Source organism: Protomyctophum parallelum, assembly GCF_964188405.1.
Source record: "Protomyctophum parallelum genome assembly, chromosome: 14".
Taxonomy (NCBI): domain Eukaryota; kingdom Metazoa; phylum Chordata; class Actinopteri; order Myctophiformes; family Myctophidae; genus Protomyctophum; species Protomyctophum parallelum.
This window is the reverse complement of record NC_139709.1, coordinates 18,862,698-18,883,962: the sequence shown is the minus strand read 5'-3', so window position 1 is coordinate 18,883,962 and position 21,265 is coordinate 18,862,698. Positions and strand designations below refer to the sequence as shown.

General features: G+C 42.1%; 1 protein-coding gene across 2 annotated transcripts; it reads left to right on the top strand.

Annotated features, from left to right (window-relative positions):
* Positions 1–598: 598 nt before the first annotated feature.
* On the top strand, positions 599–21,232 carry nectin4b (nectin cell adhesion molecule 4b). 2 transcript variants are annotated; one of them, XM_083781453.1, is made up of 12 exons: positions 599–1,166; positions 3,578–3,781; positions 7,339–7,506; positions 9,362–9,640; positions 11,042–11,159; positions 12,687–12,838; positions 12,938–12,979; positions 13,521–13,686; positions 14,431–14,506; positions 15,038–15,097; positions 18,305–18,508; positions 19,123–21,232. In XM_083781453.1, the coding sequence occupies exons 1-12, from the start codon at positions 1,103–1,105 to the stop codon at positions 19,414–19,416; spliced, it is 1,827 nt and encodes a 608-aa protein (XP_083637579.1). In that variant the 5' UTR covers positions 599–1,102; the 3' UTR covers positions 19,417–21,232. The 2 variants fall into 2 exon arrangements, with proteins under 2 accessions (XP_083637579.1, XP_083637580.1); XM_083781454.1 differs by lacking the exon at positions 12,938–12,979.
* The last annotated feature ends 33 nt before the right edge of the window (positions 21,233–21,265 follow it).

Below are 21,265 nucleotides of genomic sequence, written 5' to 3'. Positions count from 1 at the left end.
ATAGCTGCTCACGCAACTGTATTCAAAGCAGATTCAAAACAACCTAGCCCAGCTTAGGATTTAGGATTGTATTGTTCTAACTTCTGCCTGAGACATTCCACACCAACACAATTAACTAACCTACAACATTTAACTTTTCTAAAACATCTGGTTCAAATTAAAGCAGGATGAATATTCTTGTGAAAAAACAAACATAAAAACAAACATGACAAGAAATGTCATGAAATGAGAGAAGAAAAAAAAAAAATATATATATATATATATATATTTAAACATACATGATCTTTAGGCCTAATCGTTATAAGCAAACTATTAATATTAGCATAATTTAATAGTAGGCCGCTAGGCTTCTAAAATATGTGTCTTTAAGGACATAATTATGCATAAATAAAGCTTCAGTGCTTTTGTTTGCTGCTGTGTAGTGGTTTAAAAAATCTTAAAGTTAGAAGGAAATCTGCTCGTCTAATAATAAAGTGGAACAATAGAAGCAGCCATCTGTCAAAGTGATCTATTGAGTCAAAGTGGTGGGCGTGTCCGTGTCAACATGAGAATGGGGCGGAGCTACTAAACCAGACAGGTGTACTGGATTGGATATGGATGCATCGTAGTAGGCTAACCTCTGCCGTGGCACGACACAACCAGACAGCATGCTTTTGTAGTTTATGTGCTTGTATAATTGTTTTTGTATGTTATTACTTAAAGTATTGTGTGTATAAGTTGTCGTTCAACAACAGTATACGTTAATTTGGCACCTGCCAAGCTCTCCAGCACAAGAATGAACGAAGTTCACCGCAGTACCGAGGAGGACTTTGGATTGTTGCACCGTGATTCTTTTCTGAAGAGAGGATAATACAAGGCAGCAGAATCTAACAATGTTGCATGTATAACTGGTCAAACGCTAGAAAAACATATAATTTCATCCAAGAGGAAGACATAATCGGGTTGCAACTTTCACTGCTGTAACTTTTTTTTAAATCGTGGTGTTCCAATCGTGGCAATTCCACGCTTTTCTGGTTGAATTTCACCATCCATCACATCTTTTTATGAAAACGGCATGATCTGATCAGCGAGAAAGGGCTTGATTTAAACCTGAGGAGTGAAAATGAAATCAGCAGCCTGGGACGCCATCCACCGTGCAGTTAGTTTGGTTCAACTCTTGGCAATTGGTAAGATTTGACCTATATGAACTTTACAGTAAAACAGACCTGGACTGGTTGGTGGTTGACAATATCCAAAACTTCTATAGCCTACAAGTTGTGGATTTTGTCAGGGCCATGAAGAGTCCATGAATGTGTTCACTGAGTTACTGAATTCAGCATATCTCAAATCATGTTACAAACTATTAATTTGTCTTCTGTTCTGTGTGTGTGTGTGTGTGTGTGTGTGTGTGTGTGTGTGTGTGTGTGTGTGTGTCGCGCCACGACTGAACACACACTATCCTAGAATGTGACCCAGTGGCATTCTTAACTTTTTAGCAAGAAGTTCTAAGAGCATGAATCATTTGGCTAGCCTAGTGTATTGCACAAGGCTCACTTCCTGTTTTCTTTTGCAATTTAATTCCTGTGTGCTGTTTTTCTTATTTCATCCACGTCAACATCCATTTATAGACTATTAACAATGGTTGACCTGGTGCAGAGTTGTCTGGAATTCAAATTAATTAGTCGACATTAAGCTACTGGTCTAAAATTAACTGTTATGGATAAACAGGAAAAGCTAGTAGAGCAACCTCGTGACTGCTACTGTTTTTGCAGTGATGGAATGTTAAAAGTATCAATACCACAATGCTCTGTCACACTAAAAGTCCTGTATTTAAAGTTTACTTGAGATAAGGTACAAAAGTATTGGCATTATATATATACTTAAAAGTACCAAAAGTAAAAGTACTCATTATGCAGAATTTCCCATTTTACAAATTTTCAAATGCATACAGATAAATATTTTAAAAATGGCAGATGTAGTACAATGCACTTTAATAATCTAAATCCACAAAGTAGCCAGTGACTAACGTTTAGAGATAATTGTAGTGGGGTGAAAGTACAATATTTGTCTCTGAGATCTAGTGGAGTAGAGTAGAGTACCGGTATAGACATTTGGAAATACTCCTCTAAAGTAAAAAATATATCTAAAAATTGTACTTAAGTAGTACAGTACTAGAGCCAATACACTTGTAGTACAGTTACTACAGTACTTGAGTAAATGTTATCTGTTATCTCTGACTAGTCTCTTCTCTCTCTCTGACTCTCTCTCGCCCACCCACCCTCGTAAAATAGGTCACAAAGATTGCTGTTCAGTGTTGACCAAAAAAATAAAAGGTGGTTGTTTTAACTTAATTGTTTAGTCTTTTTAGTAGACGTGTCCTTGCCACTGTGTGTTTAGGGTGAGCGTGTGGGAGAATGCATTCACCATTCACGTTGGATGGTTACCCCATCTCTGTTATAGTGTAAACATTAATGAGGTAATGAATCAGTAACTTAAGGGATGTGTGTTTTAAACCAGAATTCAATGGGCACATGTTTGCTGTCCACTGTTGTTGCGGAGTTCTCACACACCCTGTCGGCTCAACTCAATGACGTCTTCACCTTTTTATCTCTCACACTTAATCACAGCCACTACAAGAACTGTACACAGGAATTTGTCTTTGTGACTTTGGTGTGTGAAGACACATTGACATGTGTACTGTGAGCACATAGCGTACGGTATTGTCACATACAACAGGTTCTCACACACAGCGTCAAGGGACATCTCTGTTGACGCACAATGCAAAGTGCATTTCCCATGTCAGTCCCAAGTGTAAGCACAGTCGATATCTCAAACAGTCTTCCTGGATCAGAAAGCTTTAATCTCTTCCTTTGTCCACTTGGTCGCTTTCTCTCTTGTTCCCACGCAACATCCCGCATTACCTGTAGAGCAGGGGTCTTTAATTAACAGGGGGCCTCAGAGCTACTACAGGGGAGCCGCCAAATCTTTGTGTGATAGGATGTTTTTTTACTTTAACCACTTGAACCCCTAGCATCCCTATTCTGAGGAGAGTTTTAGCCAAAAACAACAGATCTATGTGAGCTTGTAGATTGTATACTTTCGGCAAATAGGTTTGGTGTAGAGGGAAAAAAGTGCAGACTTATTAGTGAAAGGTCAAGTCAAACGTCAAGTATTGACGATTTAAGTGGTCAAATGACAGAAAATCCACTTTAACATTTCTATTTTTCTTTAAGATTTGTTCTTGGCTTTTCTGCCTTTATTGATAGTATCAAGTGAAGACTGACAGGAAAGAGGGAGAGAGAGAGAAGGGGAGAGACACGCAGAAAAGGTCGTCATGAACGGGACTCGAATATGCAACACGCTGTCAGGCCAAAGCCTATATGTGGCATGCGCCTGGACTACTTGGCCAGCGGGCGCCACATCTATGAAAATGTTTAATCTGCAACACAATATATACATATAGTGCACACACACGCATATCTCATCTCCTCTCAGCTAAGGCGTCCTTATCCTAAAAAACCATGAAGACTCCTGCTGTAGAGAAAAGGCAACCATAAATGAGGCTTTACATTTTCTTTATCTCTATTTTGTCCTGCAGTGGTGTGTGTGGCGCAGGCTGAGTTTGTGGAGCCCCCAGAGCCGGTCACGTCTCTCCGCACCGTAACGGAGAGTGAGACCAGGTTCCCCTGCCGCTACCAGGCAGAGAGCCATGAGAGTGTGGTGCAAGTCAGCTGGTACAAAGAGCTGCCAGATGGCACCAAGGAGCAGATCATCCTAGCCCACTTCCAAGACGGACACACAGGTATGCACTATGCAGGGTAACCAGAAGAGTGAGCACTTGAGAACTCTGGGCACGATTTAAAATGTATTATTTTTTGAGTGGTGCTACCATAGGGAGCATAGCAGCCACTCCTATGCCCAGCTTTGTCCGTCCCTGGCTGTGTCCCTGTGTCCTATGTATGTTTAGGGTACCAACAGGGGGTGCTGTTGCACCACTCACTTCAGACAGGTCAGATTTTTTTATTTCATATTAGCATTTTTTCATAATTGGGTGGCCAATTGCATATATTTTTAATGACATTTAAGGACTAATATTTCTACAGTTGCTAAAAATGTATACAAAATACACCATTTTTGGCATAAACAAGAAGTTGAAGGCAAAATGTAGGTCTGATAATGATGTACCGTGCACCGTTCACATACATACTTAACATTATTTCCAACCATTTTCCATATTGTTTAGGTGCCCACTGTATTTGTAACCATATGCTTGACATAGGAAGGGCCTTCTTCACAGTCTATGTTGTAGAGATATCAAACAATGAAACCAAGTTAATAATTTTCTAAAATGGGACTGTATAATGTTTTAGAAGAGAACTATTTACTTCTGGTGGCTACTGAATGCGAGGAGTTGTTTTCATGGGCGGGGATCAGGGTTGAATGAAGTCTGAATCAATTAAAGCAGCCAAGCACGGCATAGGCCTCAAGACAAATAGAAGAAGCAGGAAATAAACACCGGGGCCAGTTGTGCGTGCAGCCAACAGCTCCTACTACAGATGTGGTTCACTCGACTTTAATCTTCCTAACAAAGGCAGCATACGGTGTAATTATCACTGAAAGACTCCTGTGGTGGCAGCGTACGTAGGATCACCTTCCAACAACAATAGACCAGGTGTCTACTATCTAAAGCAGGACAGTCTACCAGGCTGGTGGGATTTGGCGTTACTGTCTTATTTGCTCTAGTCTAGATGAGAATCACCAGATGAATGTCATTGTCTGGGAAAGTGCAATATGACCCTGATCGTCACCGCTCTTCTCCTGAGTTCTGCCTGACTGCTGGTTGTTTGTGATCTACTGAAGCGTGATTTCTGCCTCGTCTCAAGACGGAGCATTAATTGGACATAGGTGGTGGAGGTGTCAAAGCTCATTCTACGGTTGGGTGTAAGTGGCCCCTGGGTGGCAAAACTGGCACTATCAATGTATGGTATGAAAGCCACATCAATATCAAACCAGGACATTGTCCAATTAAAACTGGTGAAGCATCTGATCTGTGTTATTTTAGATTTTAGCATTGGATATTCAAAATTAGCTCACGGCATGTCACATTTTTGAAAAATCTTGAATAATTTTGAATTACAAAAAGTGTGCTGATTTATAAGGCATTTTGCATCAGACCCAGGTCATATGGGTTAAAGGACCATACCAGCAGTCTGGCAGGTTTAGTCCAGGTAATGACTCACGGTATTCACACCATTTTCCAAAGCATAGCCCATCCTGGTTTGTTTGATTATGAAGGAAGTCACTGTATTCCATTCATTTCAGTACTGTATGAAAAGCGACAGGCATGGCTATTTTGTTGTTGTAGTTACATTTGATTGCATTTTAAAGTGCAGATTGATTTGAAAAGTCTAGCCAAAAATAAAAGAGTTCAACAAGGGTCTAATGGTGCGTTCACACGGGCAGATGCAAAGATAGTCTACAATTCATTGTCAATGGAAGCCAGCGACATGAAGCTACGAAGTACATCCGATGTTTGTAGCCCAGGTCCAAAAGGGCTCATAGTTGAGACTCCATGCTGGATTGTTGCTGTTTTTTCTCAATCTCTCCTGCCGGCTGCTGCGCCTCAGACACACGTCACTAGTATGGACACACGCCTGATGATGTCAATGTGTGAGCAACAGATGTACAAAGCTTTCTTTGTTGATACTACTGTTTATTTGTATGGATGCACTAAACAAAGTTTCGTTGTATGTCTCGTACAGTGACAAGTTGACAACTTATCTATCTTATCTTAAGCAACAAATATGCTGTGATCTTTGCATTTTTGCATATGCCTCGTTTGAACGCAACATGATAACGGCATGGATCCCTAGGGGTGCAGCTATGGCTAGCAGGTTAGTAGGTGTGCAGTTGTGTCTGGACTACGGAGCCCCATATTTCCTGATCTTGGATGCTAGTCTGGAGACATGTGGAGGAACTCTATATTTGGGCATGACTGATGTCAGTATTTGGAGGTCTGTCTTCTACAGCACTGACACCCAAGCGTGGAATGCCCTGACCTCTTCCCTTAAAAAAGATCACTGGCATCCTTTTAAAACCTTTCAGCAGGCCTAAGGGAGAGGAAATGATCCTTTCTCCCTTAGACAGGTGTTACAACCCCCTTCCTTTTTTCTTGCACTGTAATTGTTTTGTGACGATATTGGAATTTGTTGTTATTTTCATGTCGTCATGTGAATTTCATAGGTTACAAATTGAAGCTAAGAGGAATTTCAAAACGATCTAAGAACATAGTTACATATTGTGGGGATCTGTAAGCTCACCATGGTTTTAAAATGACTCAGGGGTAGGGCCACAGAAGTCAAAAACAGGTCTACCAAGTTCAGAGTTAACTTTTGGTACCTTGAATTTGGGGAAATGACTTGATCTGGTGTGGTAAGGTTCAGAGTCCTATTTCAGAAATGATGAGATGTATTTAGGACAATATCCAAACATGGCTTTATACAAGAACAGGTGCCAATGCAGTTGTCGTCTCTCTGTCTGTTTATGAATTGATTGTATAGGGCCTAAATGGAAACAAGACCGCAAGGACCTTTTTTGGTGCTATCCCTTTTAGACCAGGTGTTTTGACTTTACATTTCTGTCTAACAAGTAAGACGCGCAAACGCGGGAAGCGAACGCAGCTCGTGTGTGTGTGTGTGTGTGTGTGTGTGTGTGTGTGTGTGTGTGTGTGTGTGTGTGTGTGTGTGTGTGTGTGTGTGTGTGTGTGTGTGTGTGTGTGTGTGTGTGTGTGTGTGTGTGTGTGTGTGTGTGTGTGTGTGTGTGTGTGTGTGTGTGTGTGTGTGTGTGTGTGTGTGTGTGTGTGTGTGTGTGTGTGCTACAGCTGCGCCCTCTGGTGGCGTGCGGGTGGTGTCACAGCGGGACAGACACACAGACAGACACACAGACATGAGCAGCAGGGTCTCATAGTAAGTGGCTCACTGCGTTCGCAATAAACTATTCAATCAATCAAAAGCCTTAGTGGAACTCCTTATTTGGGCAAATATTTGAGGGAGAAATAATTTATTTACAAATACACTTAAAACGTTCATTCATAACTTCTATAGTCTACTGTCAGCTTGATATGCATTTGACCAAAGACCTTATTTGACTTTTTTTTTAAATCGACCCCAATCTATACAGTGTTTATTTAACTCTGAGAGTGTACAAATGGACACTTATAAGGGTCCATTTGGTTCTATTTGTACACTCGCAGAGATCGTTATCCCGGACCTGAAGGTCACGACTCACGAGAAACTAATGTACAGAATCTGTTGCACATTTTGTGTGTGTGTGTGTGTGTGTGTGTGTGCGCGTGTGTAGCATTTGGCCGTTACGCCGGGCGGGTACGGTTCGAGAGCAGCAACCCCACAGAGAACTCGGCCCTGCTCATCCCCAGCACAGAGGAGTCTGACCACGGCACCTACACCTGCCACATCTCCACCTTCCCTTCAGGGAACTTCGAGAGACGCGTCGTCCTCACCGTCTGGAGTAAGAGCCCTTTTTCCTCCCGCAATCGCTAGATCCCATCAGAGCTGACATAATGATATGTAATGAGTGGAATTAAACTAACTACATCTCTTTTGAAGTGTAGCCGTTTTTGAGATACAGCATGTAGGCCTCTGTTTATTACAAGGGCTCAGAAACCCGCAAAAACATTATCGATGGGTTTACTTCTTAACCACTTAAAGCCCTATATACTTAGTTGACCGGAGTCCCCCAGGGCTCTATACTAGGTCTTCATCTGTTTTTGCTCTACATTAATATCTTTGTACAAACTAACCGATCTAGTGCTCGCAATTCATCACGTTGCGACACGTAAGCTTGTAGATAGGCTATTTTCACCGAATAACGCTAGGGATCAAAGCACAATCCATTGTGCTCCATATTGTGCGTACAGTATTTTGGTAATGCATGAATTCCTTCAATGCTGAGCTGAGTTGAAAGCCTGACACGGAAGTACAGTAATTTGAATTATTAGTGAAATAAATATACCGAACCATGAAATGGTCCTTAAACTAAATTCTGACTCTGATAATTAGTTTGTCACTCCTCTCTGAATACCAACTGCAAAGTACAAAGATTTTGATCATATTGATTAGCTAACAACCTTTAAAGTGGAAGAGTTCACATGATCTTTGTTTAGATCATCCAGTTCATATTTGTACCGTGCCAGTTTGAGTGGAAAATCCCTTTTTGAATAAATTACTACTAATTCATTCAATGTTTACAGACAACTATACGTGTTTCAGCACGCTTAAGACGCAAAAAACAACCACAACAAAGACAAAAGTGAAAGCACTGCATTCCATTACTCTCAACCGTAGAATGTTGAAGTTACATTATGTAACATTATATGTCGTTTACTGCTAATTTGTTGCATGCGAGGTCCTTGTTGTCCTCATTTGGACCTTGTGTCTCTGTCATCTCTTTGACCCAGTGAACCACTTCCTGTGTGTGGTTAGCAGTTTAACTGTGAGACAGCCACAGTGCGCGTGCGCACGCAACACAAGACAAGCTGCTTTAGGTTAATTGCATGTGGCTAGGCTAGGTTTGAGGAGAGAAAGGTCATGCAGTTCTGTGCACTTTTCTTGTTTTTTAAGATATTTTTTAATTGATAGATTATTGACAGGAAATGGGGAGAGAGATGACAACCCAACCCCCCCATGTTTTGAAATAATAATAATTACAAACAAAATGTAGGAAACAAAAAATAAATGGAACCATAAATATTTGTCTGCCATCCATAAGGGTCCTGAGTTCCGACCCAGTTTGGAACCAGTGATGTATAGAAATGAGCGTCGTGCCTGTCACAGACATGCCCAAAGCAAGTTCAGTCAGGAAATTCAGTGCAGTTGCTGCCGGCCATTCATTGGGCCCCCTCGGCATCACATTCTCATTCACATGATTCGCTTCATCCAATCTCGCACTCATTCCACCTTTATACCGGCTATTTAAACTGGAAGTTTGCACTGCTCATCCTGTTTACTGCTGCACACTGTCTGATACTGCTGCGCTGCTGTCTGCTTAAACCTTAGCTGCTCACCCTCCTCCACCCCAGCTACCACCTGTCGTTTTGGATCTGCTGTTTAGGTATGGGGGATTCGGAGTCCCTATGGTTGGGACTGATGCGCTTGATCAGAGTACCCAAAAAGCAGATACAATTCATCGCCAAACCATGATATATATTGCTTATTTTATATTCAATAGATATACGGTATTTAATCCATTCATGAGTTGTCCTGACTGAACTTACCGTAGGATAAGTTGACCTGAGTTAGAGCATCGACTAAAAGCCTGTAAAAATGTCCACAATCATCATGGCAACTTTGTCTCCCCGAAACAGCCTTACCCATCTCCTCTCTGGAACCTGTGGTGCTGACGGAGGGTCATCCCTTCGGTTTGGCCGCCTCGTGCCGCGCCGTGGGCCGCCCTCCTCCCCGTCTCTCCTGGGACACGGACCTGCCGGGCCAGTCCCAGGACCGCAGCACAGAGGGCGGTCACGTGTCCAGCCACTACTCCCTCCACCCACTGCGCAGCATGAACGGCAAGCGCCTTGACTGCCTGGTGTGGCACCCGGGCCTGGCGCATCCCCACAGGCTGAGCAACCTGCTGGTGGTTCAGTGTGAGTGACCAACGCAACTCATGCAACACCTTATTGATGCACTTGTTTTATTTGCTGTACTGTACTAATACTGAACTGTAGATCTGCTATTTTCCAGCGAAGACATTTGGTGGAGAGGGGAAAACCCTGGGGAAAGCCCTGGTCAAATAAGTTCAGTATATAAAGGTTAACTTTAAGTGGTTAACCTTTGAGTGTGTAAATGCATCCAAATGATTTGACCGTGTTGCCAGTACACACAATACCTGTGTGACATTTACTAGCTTTTACAGCATGGCTCTGCAGGAGTCTAGCCGTCTATAACTGTCTATAAGAGTTTGTATTTGTCCAGAGCCCACGATACTTTTCAAGCAATGGATGGAAAAAATAACCTGTATTCCAATAGACCAATTATTTGTTTACAAACATTGGGACTGGGCACACAGGTGACTGTTTCATGTACCGTCATTTCCGTACTATAAGCCGCTACTTTTTTCCCATGCTTTGAACCCCTAATCTATGGATTTTTACAGCTAACGGTCACTAGGGGACTTTCTAAATCTCTCTCCGGCCAAACTCTATGGCCGGCTATGGCCTCTATGCGGCTTATAGTCCAGTGTGGCTTGTATATGTACACATTTGTTTTTTTCCCTAAATGTAGCTGGTGCGGCTTATATTCAGGTGCGCTTTATAGTCCGGAAATTATGAATCAATTCCAGATTGACAGATCACCAAACCTGTTGTTTTGGGGAGAGCTGGTTTCAGTCCATTCAACCTCCTCTTGTGTGTTGGCTAATGAGACATTTATACTTCATTGTGCAATAGTATTGCGCACAGAGAACAGCCGAGTGATATACAAGCTCACATCGCGTCGCAGACGTGACTGTTGTGAGCTTATTGGTTTGCGTGCGCGACACCATCACGGGACGGAGCATAAATTATACTTGATGGGCTGCAGGTGCGCACGCAGCCACGCACAAACAGGCTCTGCTGCTGTGATCATGAGCACACCTCCCGTTCTTATGACAGCAAATGTAGGTGTGGTTTTGAGAACTGTTTTGAATTGCTATTATTCTTCACACACAACAGAAACCAAGGCTTATATATGTCAAGGGCGAGAGATCACAATAAAAATCCTATCTGAAAGTTTGATGGTGCATTTTTTACACACGAGTGCAGTGAGAAATTTTCCATTACATCTTATGAGAGGCAAGGTTCTTGTGCGGCCGGCCTAGTACGTGCCAATGCTGGTGCTTTTCAGTGTGACGCCGTCTGTTAAGGCGTCTATGGATCCATTTTTGTTATTATTTAACCAACAAATTATTATTTAGTTTATTGGTTGAATAAGTTATAATTTTTCCAAAAATTCTCAAAACACATCCACAAAAACTATCTTGTATTGATCTGTGGATCTGTTTATTTCAGACCCTCCAGATGCCACTGTGAGAACGGGTAAATCCGACTGGTACGTGGGCCTGGAGAACGCAGAGCTGAGCTGCGACGGAGGAGGACATCCTAAACCTCACAACATCACATGGACATGGTACTGGCATCACCCTGTCTGCTCACTGTTTTGATTCACCGTCTGTCTCTCAGGCAATTACACGTTAATTCAATGCACTGTAATACTAGCTGCGCTTCTAAATGGCTCTTTACAAGATGCTGGAATGCTTCTCAAAACACGTGTAAGCTGCCACTCATACACGCAGATTACACGCCTGTGGACTACAGAAAAGAAGCGCGCGTCGGCCCCGAAAGGAGGGCGCCTCTCTATCCGTGGGCCGTGGCTCAATTGAACATGGGATAAAAAAAAAACCATGCTGTCACGTTGCGCAATATACCAATTTTTTTGGAAGACGAGGCAGGGGAACCATTTTCACATGAGGGAGGGACAGGGAAGAGCTGGAGACACATGCTAAGCTCTTAATCATAGTGACTTGTGTTAAATATCAGTCTAATGCCCAGTAAAACACAGGGTCTGTGCTTTAATTAGAGATACTGTACCTGCCATTACAGTTAGGACTGAACGCACAAAGAAGCATTCTGGAGGGCCAAGTGAGAAATATCCAGGCAATAGGACCATATGTACGCTGTAAAGTCCTCAGTGTTCATTTAATTCTGAGAGGGTACAAACATAACCAATAAATAAACCAAGTGTTAAAAAAATGTTATAGTTACAAATGGATACATTACCAAAGAGGATGCAATTCGATGATTTTAATCATATTTTCTGATTGAACTCTTGAAATGTTTGGTTCCTGTGCATAGTTCATTCACAAACATTTAATTCTGTGACGTCTTGGGGTTACAGAAACAGAATGTGAATGTTTAGCATTTTTTTTACAATGAATGGTTCACCTTTAACTGTGTCATTCGGAGCCATCTATTCATTATCAGATAAAATCTCTCCTGCTGACTCCATTATAAAGGCCGGGTCGTTAGAAAAGCTAGGTGGGGTCGAGAATAGAAACTCGAGAGGCCCTAGGTTTGGGGTGGGAGTGTAAGCAGCACAAAGATGGCTGCCTGGGTACAACGAAACCAAAGCAACATGAACCCTCTCAGTGGATTTGGTCAGAAACCGGCTCTCCTATTAAAAAGGCCTGTGTGATGTCTTCAGCTGCAGACTTGAGAGGCTGGACCTGCTTAAATCCCCACAATCCTAGTATTTTGTCTATTCAGATCAATGGGCGCCAGGGTTCAGGTGCATTCAAATTACTGGTTTCCCCTCTGCGGTGAACCTGAGCCATGTAGCGTTTATTTAGCCAATTCATTTCCGTGATGTAAACCAGTTGTTTGGGTTTTTAATAGGCTGGCCGTTTGTTTTCGTACACACGTTCACATCCCCGCATGCTGCACAGTTCCTTTGACAGAGAACTGGATACAATTTATTCTACCCTGAAATTATTTAAAGCGGAACTGGTTTCAAAGTGTCAAAATCCCTCACCAGCAACACATCAAATAATGGAATTAGTCATTGCTAATAGTTATTTGCAGAAGCAGGGAGTGGACACTCTCAGTATCATTATGACACATCCCTATCCTTATTAATGATGCATTTGATAATCCACAGGAAGGGAGGCGCTCTACCAGAGGGTGTGACTGTGATTGGAGGAAACCTTGTTTTTGGACGGGTCCTCCACATGAATGACAGTGGGGTCTACGGATGTGTAGCCGTCAACAATGTGGGAGCAGGATCGGCAGAATATATCCTGACAGTAGCAGGTATTAAAGAGAGCAAGGAGCTTTTAATGCTGCAGGTGTCTAGATGTTTACTGGAGGAGAACCTGGATGCATTCCTACCATGTTGTGTTCTTATTTTAGAAAGGAGCGAGGAGAGAGAGGGTTCATGGACTCCAGGAGAGAGTTGAGTTTCCAAATGACAAAAAGCATGCTTGTTAATTCTACTGTAATTTGGGTGATTTTGCTGCCCCCTTGTGGTGGTTCACATGGGTGACAATCATCAAAAGGCATGCATGGGGAGAATGCCACTGACTGTCGTTGGCAACTTGTCACATGCATGCATGTACTGTATGTGTTTGAATGTGAGACGAAGGACAGTGTCTTTTGTTGTGTGTGGGGTGAGTGCATGTGTTTCTCGAGTTACTTTGTTTCTCGTGGATGTTGCTTACCGAAAATAGGCTGTCTAGTGTCTACAAGCACAGTCATCTGCAACACACAATGTGTTGCGAGCTTTTAGATTGGCTATTTTTGGTGGCCGATAATGGCATGCAACTAAGGCCCAATCCAAAGTCTACAACCACTTGCAACAACTTAAAACAAAATCTCTAAACTACACCGACCTGCAACAGGTCAATTCAGACCGCTGCAGATGGTTTCAAGTTGCAGCTCGTTGCGTTGTGTGGATTGATGCATTCTCATTTCTCCTCTTGTGCCATTTCTTCAGAGAGATCTCGTAGTGCAGGGGAGACGCACTTTGACAACTTGTTGCTGATCATCATTGGTTCCTCTGCCGGAGCTTTGGTCATGGTCATGGTACTCATCATCCTATTGGTCAACCGCTACCATAGAAGCAGGAACAAGAAACTAGAACTGGAGCTCAGTGAGAGAACGTGAGTTCAAAATGCCACAAAGTGAAAAGGTTGGGTTTTGATTGCTTTTGTTTTCAGTTGTGAAGTAAGTGCGAGATGACATGGGCGGGCCGAACAACAAACTGTGATTAAGATCAAAGGAATTATTCACATTATGGGCTGAGCTCTGGTGAGAAAAAGAGGGGGGGAAATCACACTTGTGTGAAGTGAGGGGCGCTCAATATAATCATACATCATCATACATCACATTCTGTGCTCAGCCAATCAAATCATCACAAATGGTTAGGTGTTGGGCTCCACCTAAGCAATCCATCTCCCAGGGGTCTAGTTCATTGGAAAGGGGATAGAGACAATAGGACACTCTGACCTACTTACTTAGATGCAGAGTTGATACTACAGGCCAGAAATTTATCCTACAGAAATTGCCATGCTCTTGAGTTTTGAACTCTGTTAACTGGATGTTGTATGACTGCAGCAGTTTTTCCTCTAATGACAAGCTCAAAATATCTACACCAGGGTTAAAGTGGTTAAAATGTATTACTTTCCCCCCCAATTAACACAATTATGCAATCTGCGGCCATTGTCAGTCAGACACTGCAGCATTGTTGATGAGCTCAAGTGTGATTACATCTCCGTAAACAGCTATTTCCAACCGTTTTTCGGTCTAAATATGGCTCTTTTCGCTGAAATGAATTGGCAGACACAGCACTATTTGATTTTGTAAATCCTCAAAATGTGTCGTCTTCTCATTTTCTTTTCTGCCAGGGAGGAAATTAACACCCTCTCCAGACAAGCGTCCTCCAGGAGACTCAACTCTGTTAGCACAGACCCCAGGGTGCAGGTACAGGCAAAGAGACCGTGTGGATGTGTGTGTATGTAGACTAGACTAGAGAACAGACCCGCCCTAGTCACAGTGGAGCCTGGAGGCATGGGGCTACTTTGTGAGACGGGTGTTGGTGGAGGGAGGCGGTGATGGAAAGTAACTAATTACATTTACTCAAGTACTGCAGTTAAAAACAATAATTGTGAGGTACTTTTACTTCACTTAAATATTTCCCTTTTTCAGTCATTTATACTTATACTATACTTTATACCAGTGGTTCCCAAACTTTTTCATGTCAAGGACCCCCAAATTGACACTTATGTTATTAGCCCGCAGACCCCCATTTAAAAACATATGACAGGGACCCCCATAAGAGAACATTTTTACGGCTCTTGCAGTGATTCTCAACCCATTTAATTTCAAGGACCCCCACTTTGGGGGTAATAGTGATTAGCGGCTTGTAAATCTTCAAACATGCGCTGAGGCACACCGTGTGTGTGTAAGCTGTTTGTGTACTCTGACTGTATTGATATTGTGGTTCCTTCTCAGGGAGAAGACTACGCACTGCTCAGGGTCGACAGTAGAATGAGGAACAGCCGTCTATCCCTGGTAAGAGCTGTCACCAAGCCTCCTCTGGAAATACTTTATAAATGCCACCGTGATGACGGTTATAATTACAATCAACCAATATTTAGTAAGGGGGGGGGGGGGGGGGGTTTCCATAGCAATGTTTCTCAAACTTTTAAATGTCAAGGTCTCTCCTTAACCCTGGCAGTATACAAATGGAACCAAATGGACCTGTTAGGGTACATTTGGCAGAGTTACAGACTTGTAAGGGCCAATGTATACCCGGTTACCTGCCTAAAGGAACTGAGAGAGTCCCTGGGATCCACTTTGAGAAACACTTCTCTATAGCTTGCATACTCCACCAGTAACTCATTACTATTACAGCTTGATTGATCTATGTTTGAAAAGCAAATGATCAAGAAAGACAACATTCCAGTTCTTCAATGCACACATTAGTTATTATCCTTAATAACTATTGGAACACACGCTGAGGAAAGGAGGGTGAATATTGCTACTACAAATAGTAATAAGACCTGAATTTGGAAAAAGAAAATAATCTATATTCCTTACTGGAAGACAGTAACACATTTCTACTATGCATGCACCTCTTGGTACCACAGCATCAAAGGCCCTTAAAACTAGGCTCCAGACTTCCCAAAACAAACTGGTCAGGCTCCTACTTGGCCTCACCCCCCGAACCCACCTCATCCCTGCCCACTTTGATTGATTGATTGAAATATTTATTAACAGTTTGCAGAATTACAGTACATTTCAAGCACAACTCAATACAAAGACTGTTAACTGTGAGTGGACGACCCAATAAAGCATTACACTTGTTTACAAGAGGGTCCACCTTGTTCAATTCATCAAAACATTTAGAGATGTAAAAATAGACACTTATAGCCAAAGAACAGGCTGGATTGGCTGGATTTGCTTAGGGTTGACGACAGAGTACATCATCTTGCAATGGGTCTGGTCCACAAGATTCCATACACCACCAAGATACCCATGTACCTGTCTAAATACTTCCTTAATGTTAACGAAGTCCACACCCACAACACCAGAGGGAGTGCAACAAACCATGTGCAACCCAGATTCGGCACAAACAAGGGACTACATTCTTTTCGCTCCTATGCCACCAAAATGTGGAACGCCCTACCTACAATCATTAAGACATGCGAATCACATGACTCTTTCAAAACCGCTCTCAAAGGGCACCTACGGATGGCTGCAATTTGAAACTGGTCCCTGTAAAATCTGAATCCCCTCCCCCCCACCCCTTTTCCCCCTCACTGTATATGTTTCTTTTCCCTATTTAACTCCTTTATGATGAATTCCTGTTCTATTCTTTGGCTATATAGAAGTGTGTATTTGTACGTCTCTAAATGTTTTGATGAATTGAACAAGGTGGACCTTCTTGTAAACAAGTGTAATGCTTTATTGGGTCGTCCACTCACACTTAACAGTCTTTGTATTGAGTTGTGCAAACTGCAAACTGTTAATAAATATTTCAATCAATCAATCAAACAAACATTTAGAAACAATCTAGAAGACCTGTGTGATGATCATGAATGATTAATATATCCGCTCTAAGAATTGTCATATTAATTAGTTAAAAAGCTTATCAACAGAACCTAAAGTTCACACTATTAAAGCAAGATGTGATGTTTAGAGAGATGTCCTAAAACCAGACTTGCTTCACACCCATGTCTCAAAATGCTGAGGAAGCCCTACTGTTCTCCATCTGCGTTATTAAAAGTGTTGCATACTAAGTGCTGACAACTTTCATTTGCTATTTTTGTGGCTTTTGGGTTGGCACCCATCATACTCTGAAGACCTTTGAGTTGAGCACAATACTTGACTTTGTTTCTTGTTCAAACCCGACTTATCAGGAGGGAAAACCAGACTGTCTAGAAGCCTTTGTATTGAATCAGAGCAACTGTGGTTCAGCAAGAGGGAGATACGTAAATAAGTGAAATTACGTAGGCATAGAAAAGCAATCGTGCAAGTACTCAGTCACTGTTGCCAGTGGTTGGCTCCTACGTGTGCCTGGCTGCAAGTGCTTGCTTGATGTAAGATAAGTCATTTAGTGTTATATGACATAAAGAATTATTGTGGAGTCATTACTGCTGTAACGTTTTTGTGACATTCCCCTCCAACTTTTACACCACAGTCGCACCCACGTCTGCGGTTTATTTGGTTTCTTTATTGATATTTTCCAAATCACATAATTAAAGGTATATTCAGTGATTTCACTTAATTCAAATATCACTTATTTTTTTGTTTTGTTGTGATAATCCTCTCTACTATAGAGTTTGCTGACCATATAAGGAGTTCCTCCCTGTCCCCAGTTAACCCCTGGGGGTCAAAAAACCTTAAGTTTCGTTTTTGGCTCTCTATCCTGATTGGATGAAAGGCTTAGGTCCCAGCCAAAAACGAAACCTAAGGTTTTTTGATTGAAATCACTGAATATACCTTTAAATAATTAATAATAATACAATACCATACAAAATGTGTGTATGTTACTCCCCCCACCCCCAAAGTTCCCGCTCCGAAAGAGCCACAACCCTGGTACTGTATCTTGTACCTTTGTTGTGCCTTTATTGATAGATTTACAGTAGTTTTGACAGGAATGGGGTTGAGTGATGGGGTTGACAGCAAAGGTCGTCTGGATTGTGACTCGAACCCACGACACACTGTCAGGCTGGATTACCAGCCTAGGTGTCCCAGGCCTATTTGGTGTTTTCTAATGATACTTAAATGTTCTGTGTTAATTGCTCTATTGCACTTATTACTATTATGCTGTTTTATCATGATATACGGCAAACGGCACTTTGGTCAACCCTGGTTGTTTTGAACCCATTAAGACCTGATAAATGTCTTCTAAATTCTAAATCCAAAACATATATCTGTGGTGCTCAAACGTTTTCGTCTCAAGGACTCCCAAAATAATATAATGAATTTGGCCGCGGATCCCCATCTATAAATATTTTTGTCCCAGGGTCCCTCCCAGAAGCAAAGATTTGAGTTTAAATGTTTGGTTTAAAAATATATATATTCAAAGATTGCACAAATTGTCAGAATTTTTCAACAATAGCAAATCTACAAGCTCATTAGTGCTAATGAGCTTATTATCTGTTATTTTTTAGTAGCCAAAGTATTAAATGATGGTTAAAAGTGGCTAAAATCTCAAATTACTTTAAATGCTTTATAAATTAACTTGACAACCACTCTGTTCCCTGCCTCCAGGATCGTCCCTACAAGGGCAGTCAGTCCACCCTGTGCGGGAAGTGGGGGGGTCCGGGTGGAGTGGAAGTGGACGAGTTGGGCCGACCGGTGGTCTGGCACGACAGTGGCAGGGAGAGCGTCAGAGGAGAGAGGGAGATGGACGGAGAGCGAGAAGAGCGCAGAAGGAGGGTGGAGTCATACCTGCAGAACAGCAACATGTCACTGGTATTTTGGCCGAATTTTCAACAGATCAGCTTGAAGATTATGTCGCATCCTACCGCCATGTACTTGTGTCTCATCATCATCATTGGATCTCTAATTGGTGGCAGTGCCACTGAAATAGGACAAGTGACATATCTCTGAAGTACATAGATTTATAAATGAAATGTATTACATTGGACTATCATTAGGCCAACCCACACCAAAGGGTCCGGTCAGGACAAAATGTTTTTTAAGGTCAACCACACCACACCAATGTAACTCATTGAGTTGCATTGGTATGGTTGACCTTAAAAACCGTTTTGTCCTGACCCTTTGTTGTGGTTTGGGCTTTAGACTGCATCTACACTAAGAACAGCATTGTAAAACAGCGTAAGAAGCCAGTAGTGGGATATGGATAGATTCACTCTAGTTGGAGCTGGATCTTTAACACAAGTCAATAAAAAAATCTTTACAAGACGGAATACAAATGTTTTCTAACTTTCATTTAAATTGCATAGGGTATATATTGTGTGTGTGCAAGCACATAGACAGTAAATTTCACCCCAGTTCTAAAGACTTTAAGTACCGCAAGTCAAAGTAACATGCTAATGACATTTATTTTCCTCCCCATCCTCTAGGATTCTGGTCTGCCTTCATCCTTGATTCCTCCTAAGCTCCAGCAGGAGGAGGGCCTCGGCCCCAGAGAACTAACCGGCCTCAGCGATGGAGGGACGCCAGGGGACGTGGAGTGGGGTTGTGCTCAGACGGTCATGGAGCGGGATGAAGAAGGTGAAGACGATGGAGACGACCGCAGTAGCACGTACAAGATCTCGGAGGCTTTGACCAACCACTTCTACTACAGCAATGGCGTCCTCAGGCCCAAACCACACCCCAACGCCATTCTACTGCACCCCAGGGGACAAATGATCTAGGCGGCAGCCTCTTAACACGAGGAGGGTAGTGCACGTACATCCGTGGCCCAGGTGCAAGACAAGCCGAAGTATCACAAAGGAACACAGGAGTCTGCCGACTCTGCACAATGGTGATACTGAAAAAGCTCTGCTGTATTTTTATTGTGTCAATGTTTCGATCAATCAAATCTTCATCGGGACATATACAGTTCATGTATGTTCTGATGAAGATCTGATTGATCGAAATGTTGACGCAATAGAAATAGAGCAGAGCTATTTCAGCATCACCAATGTGCAGGCTATTTTCTTTTGAGAGCCTCTTAACATGACCCATCAATCCTTGGTATTACAAGGCAGCAAGCTGGTACCAAATACTTGGGTGAAGCAAGGACAGTTCACTTGACACAATGACTGTAGTTATGGAATTTGCTATTCTTGTTCTGGAAGTCATTACAGTATATATTGCCTGTGGAGTGGGAAATTAATACACAGGCAAAAGCATACATTTGTTATATTCTGAGATAAATTAACACTCAGTATTTGCAGTGTACCAGCTGGTACATTTGTTTGATTGGTATATTTTTCTATGGGCCTTTGTGGCAGTTTGTTTAATGGCACCCATTCTGTTCACACAGAGACCAGGTTATACATTTAAGTGAATGCCCTAAATGATAATTTGTCTCATTTACCTCAAATATCATGAGGTCAACAAACAAAGCCTGGTCCTGGAACTTTACTATGACCAAATGTTCATTGTTCAGAGGATCTTTTATTTATTTATTACAAAGATCTAAATAATTTGGTCCCCACTCCTTTGGTGTATTTGTAGCTGTTTATTTGCACATACGGAATGGTGAAATGTGTCCGCTGCATTGAACCCCACTCTAAGTATCAGGAGGAGCAGTGGGTGCTACAGGGGCAGCACCTGGGGAGCAGTTAAGGGATGAAGTGTCTTGCTCAGGGACACACAGGCCGGAACCCGGGACACAACAGAGAAGGGCGGCATCTCTACCCATTCAGCTATGGCCGCTCCTGCACTTGTACGTGGATGAATGAACCATCAATTGTTGATTTGATGGATCATATGTGAACTTGTTTCTGTGACAATGTTACATTGATGTTTTTTCTGCAGTAGTTTATTCATGTTCAGTTAAGACAAACACTGTTCCTCAGCTAGATAGACAGACATTGGACAAGACAGTGAAGACAGAACTTTATGGTTTAAACCCCTGTCTGCTGTAGTTTGGTTTCCATGTCATTTTTGCCACCATTGTCTTAATAATTGTGTAAATTGTTATTTTCAAGGTTTTTCTACTGCATTGCAAAGAAACATGTTTGGTAATATGTTTTGTTTGTAACACGTCACACACATATATAACGGTATATACCAGTCTGTTTTTTTGTTTTTCTTTATAACATTTGAAGACGGGAACATAGTTGGATATCAGTTGACCCAGCAACCTTTTAATGTATGTAACTAGTTAACTTCTTAGTAGTTAATGGGACTTGTGAGTTGGAAAAAGGAAAAAAAACGTACCAGTCCAGTTCCAGGGACAGAGAAAATACTAGACAATTCACAGGCTACTGGTGAAGAACAGCAATAGGTCAGTGCAGTTAGAGTTGTAAATAAAGGCTACTTAGTCGCACACGCCTAGTTCAAGTTCACACAGTATCAAAACAGATTATTGTTAACAGTATATGGTAGAGTAATAGTGACTGCACTTAAGAGGTTATTGATATTGGTTATTTCTCCTGACTTTTCTTTCAAAACAATACACGTCAACGATCCAGGGGGCACACGTTAGTCAGACTACGACTCACCTGTGGGGTTTGGGGATAGGGTAAAGGCCTATTCATAGTCTGGATTTTC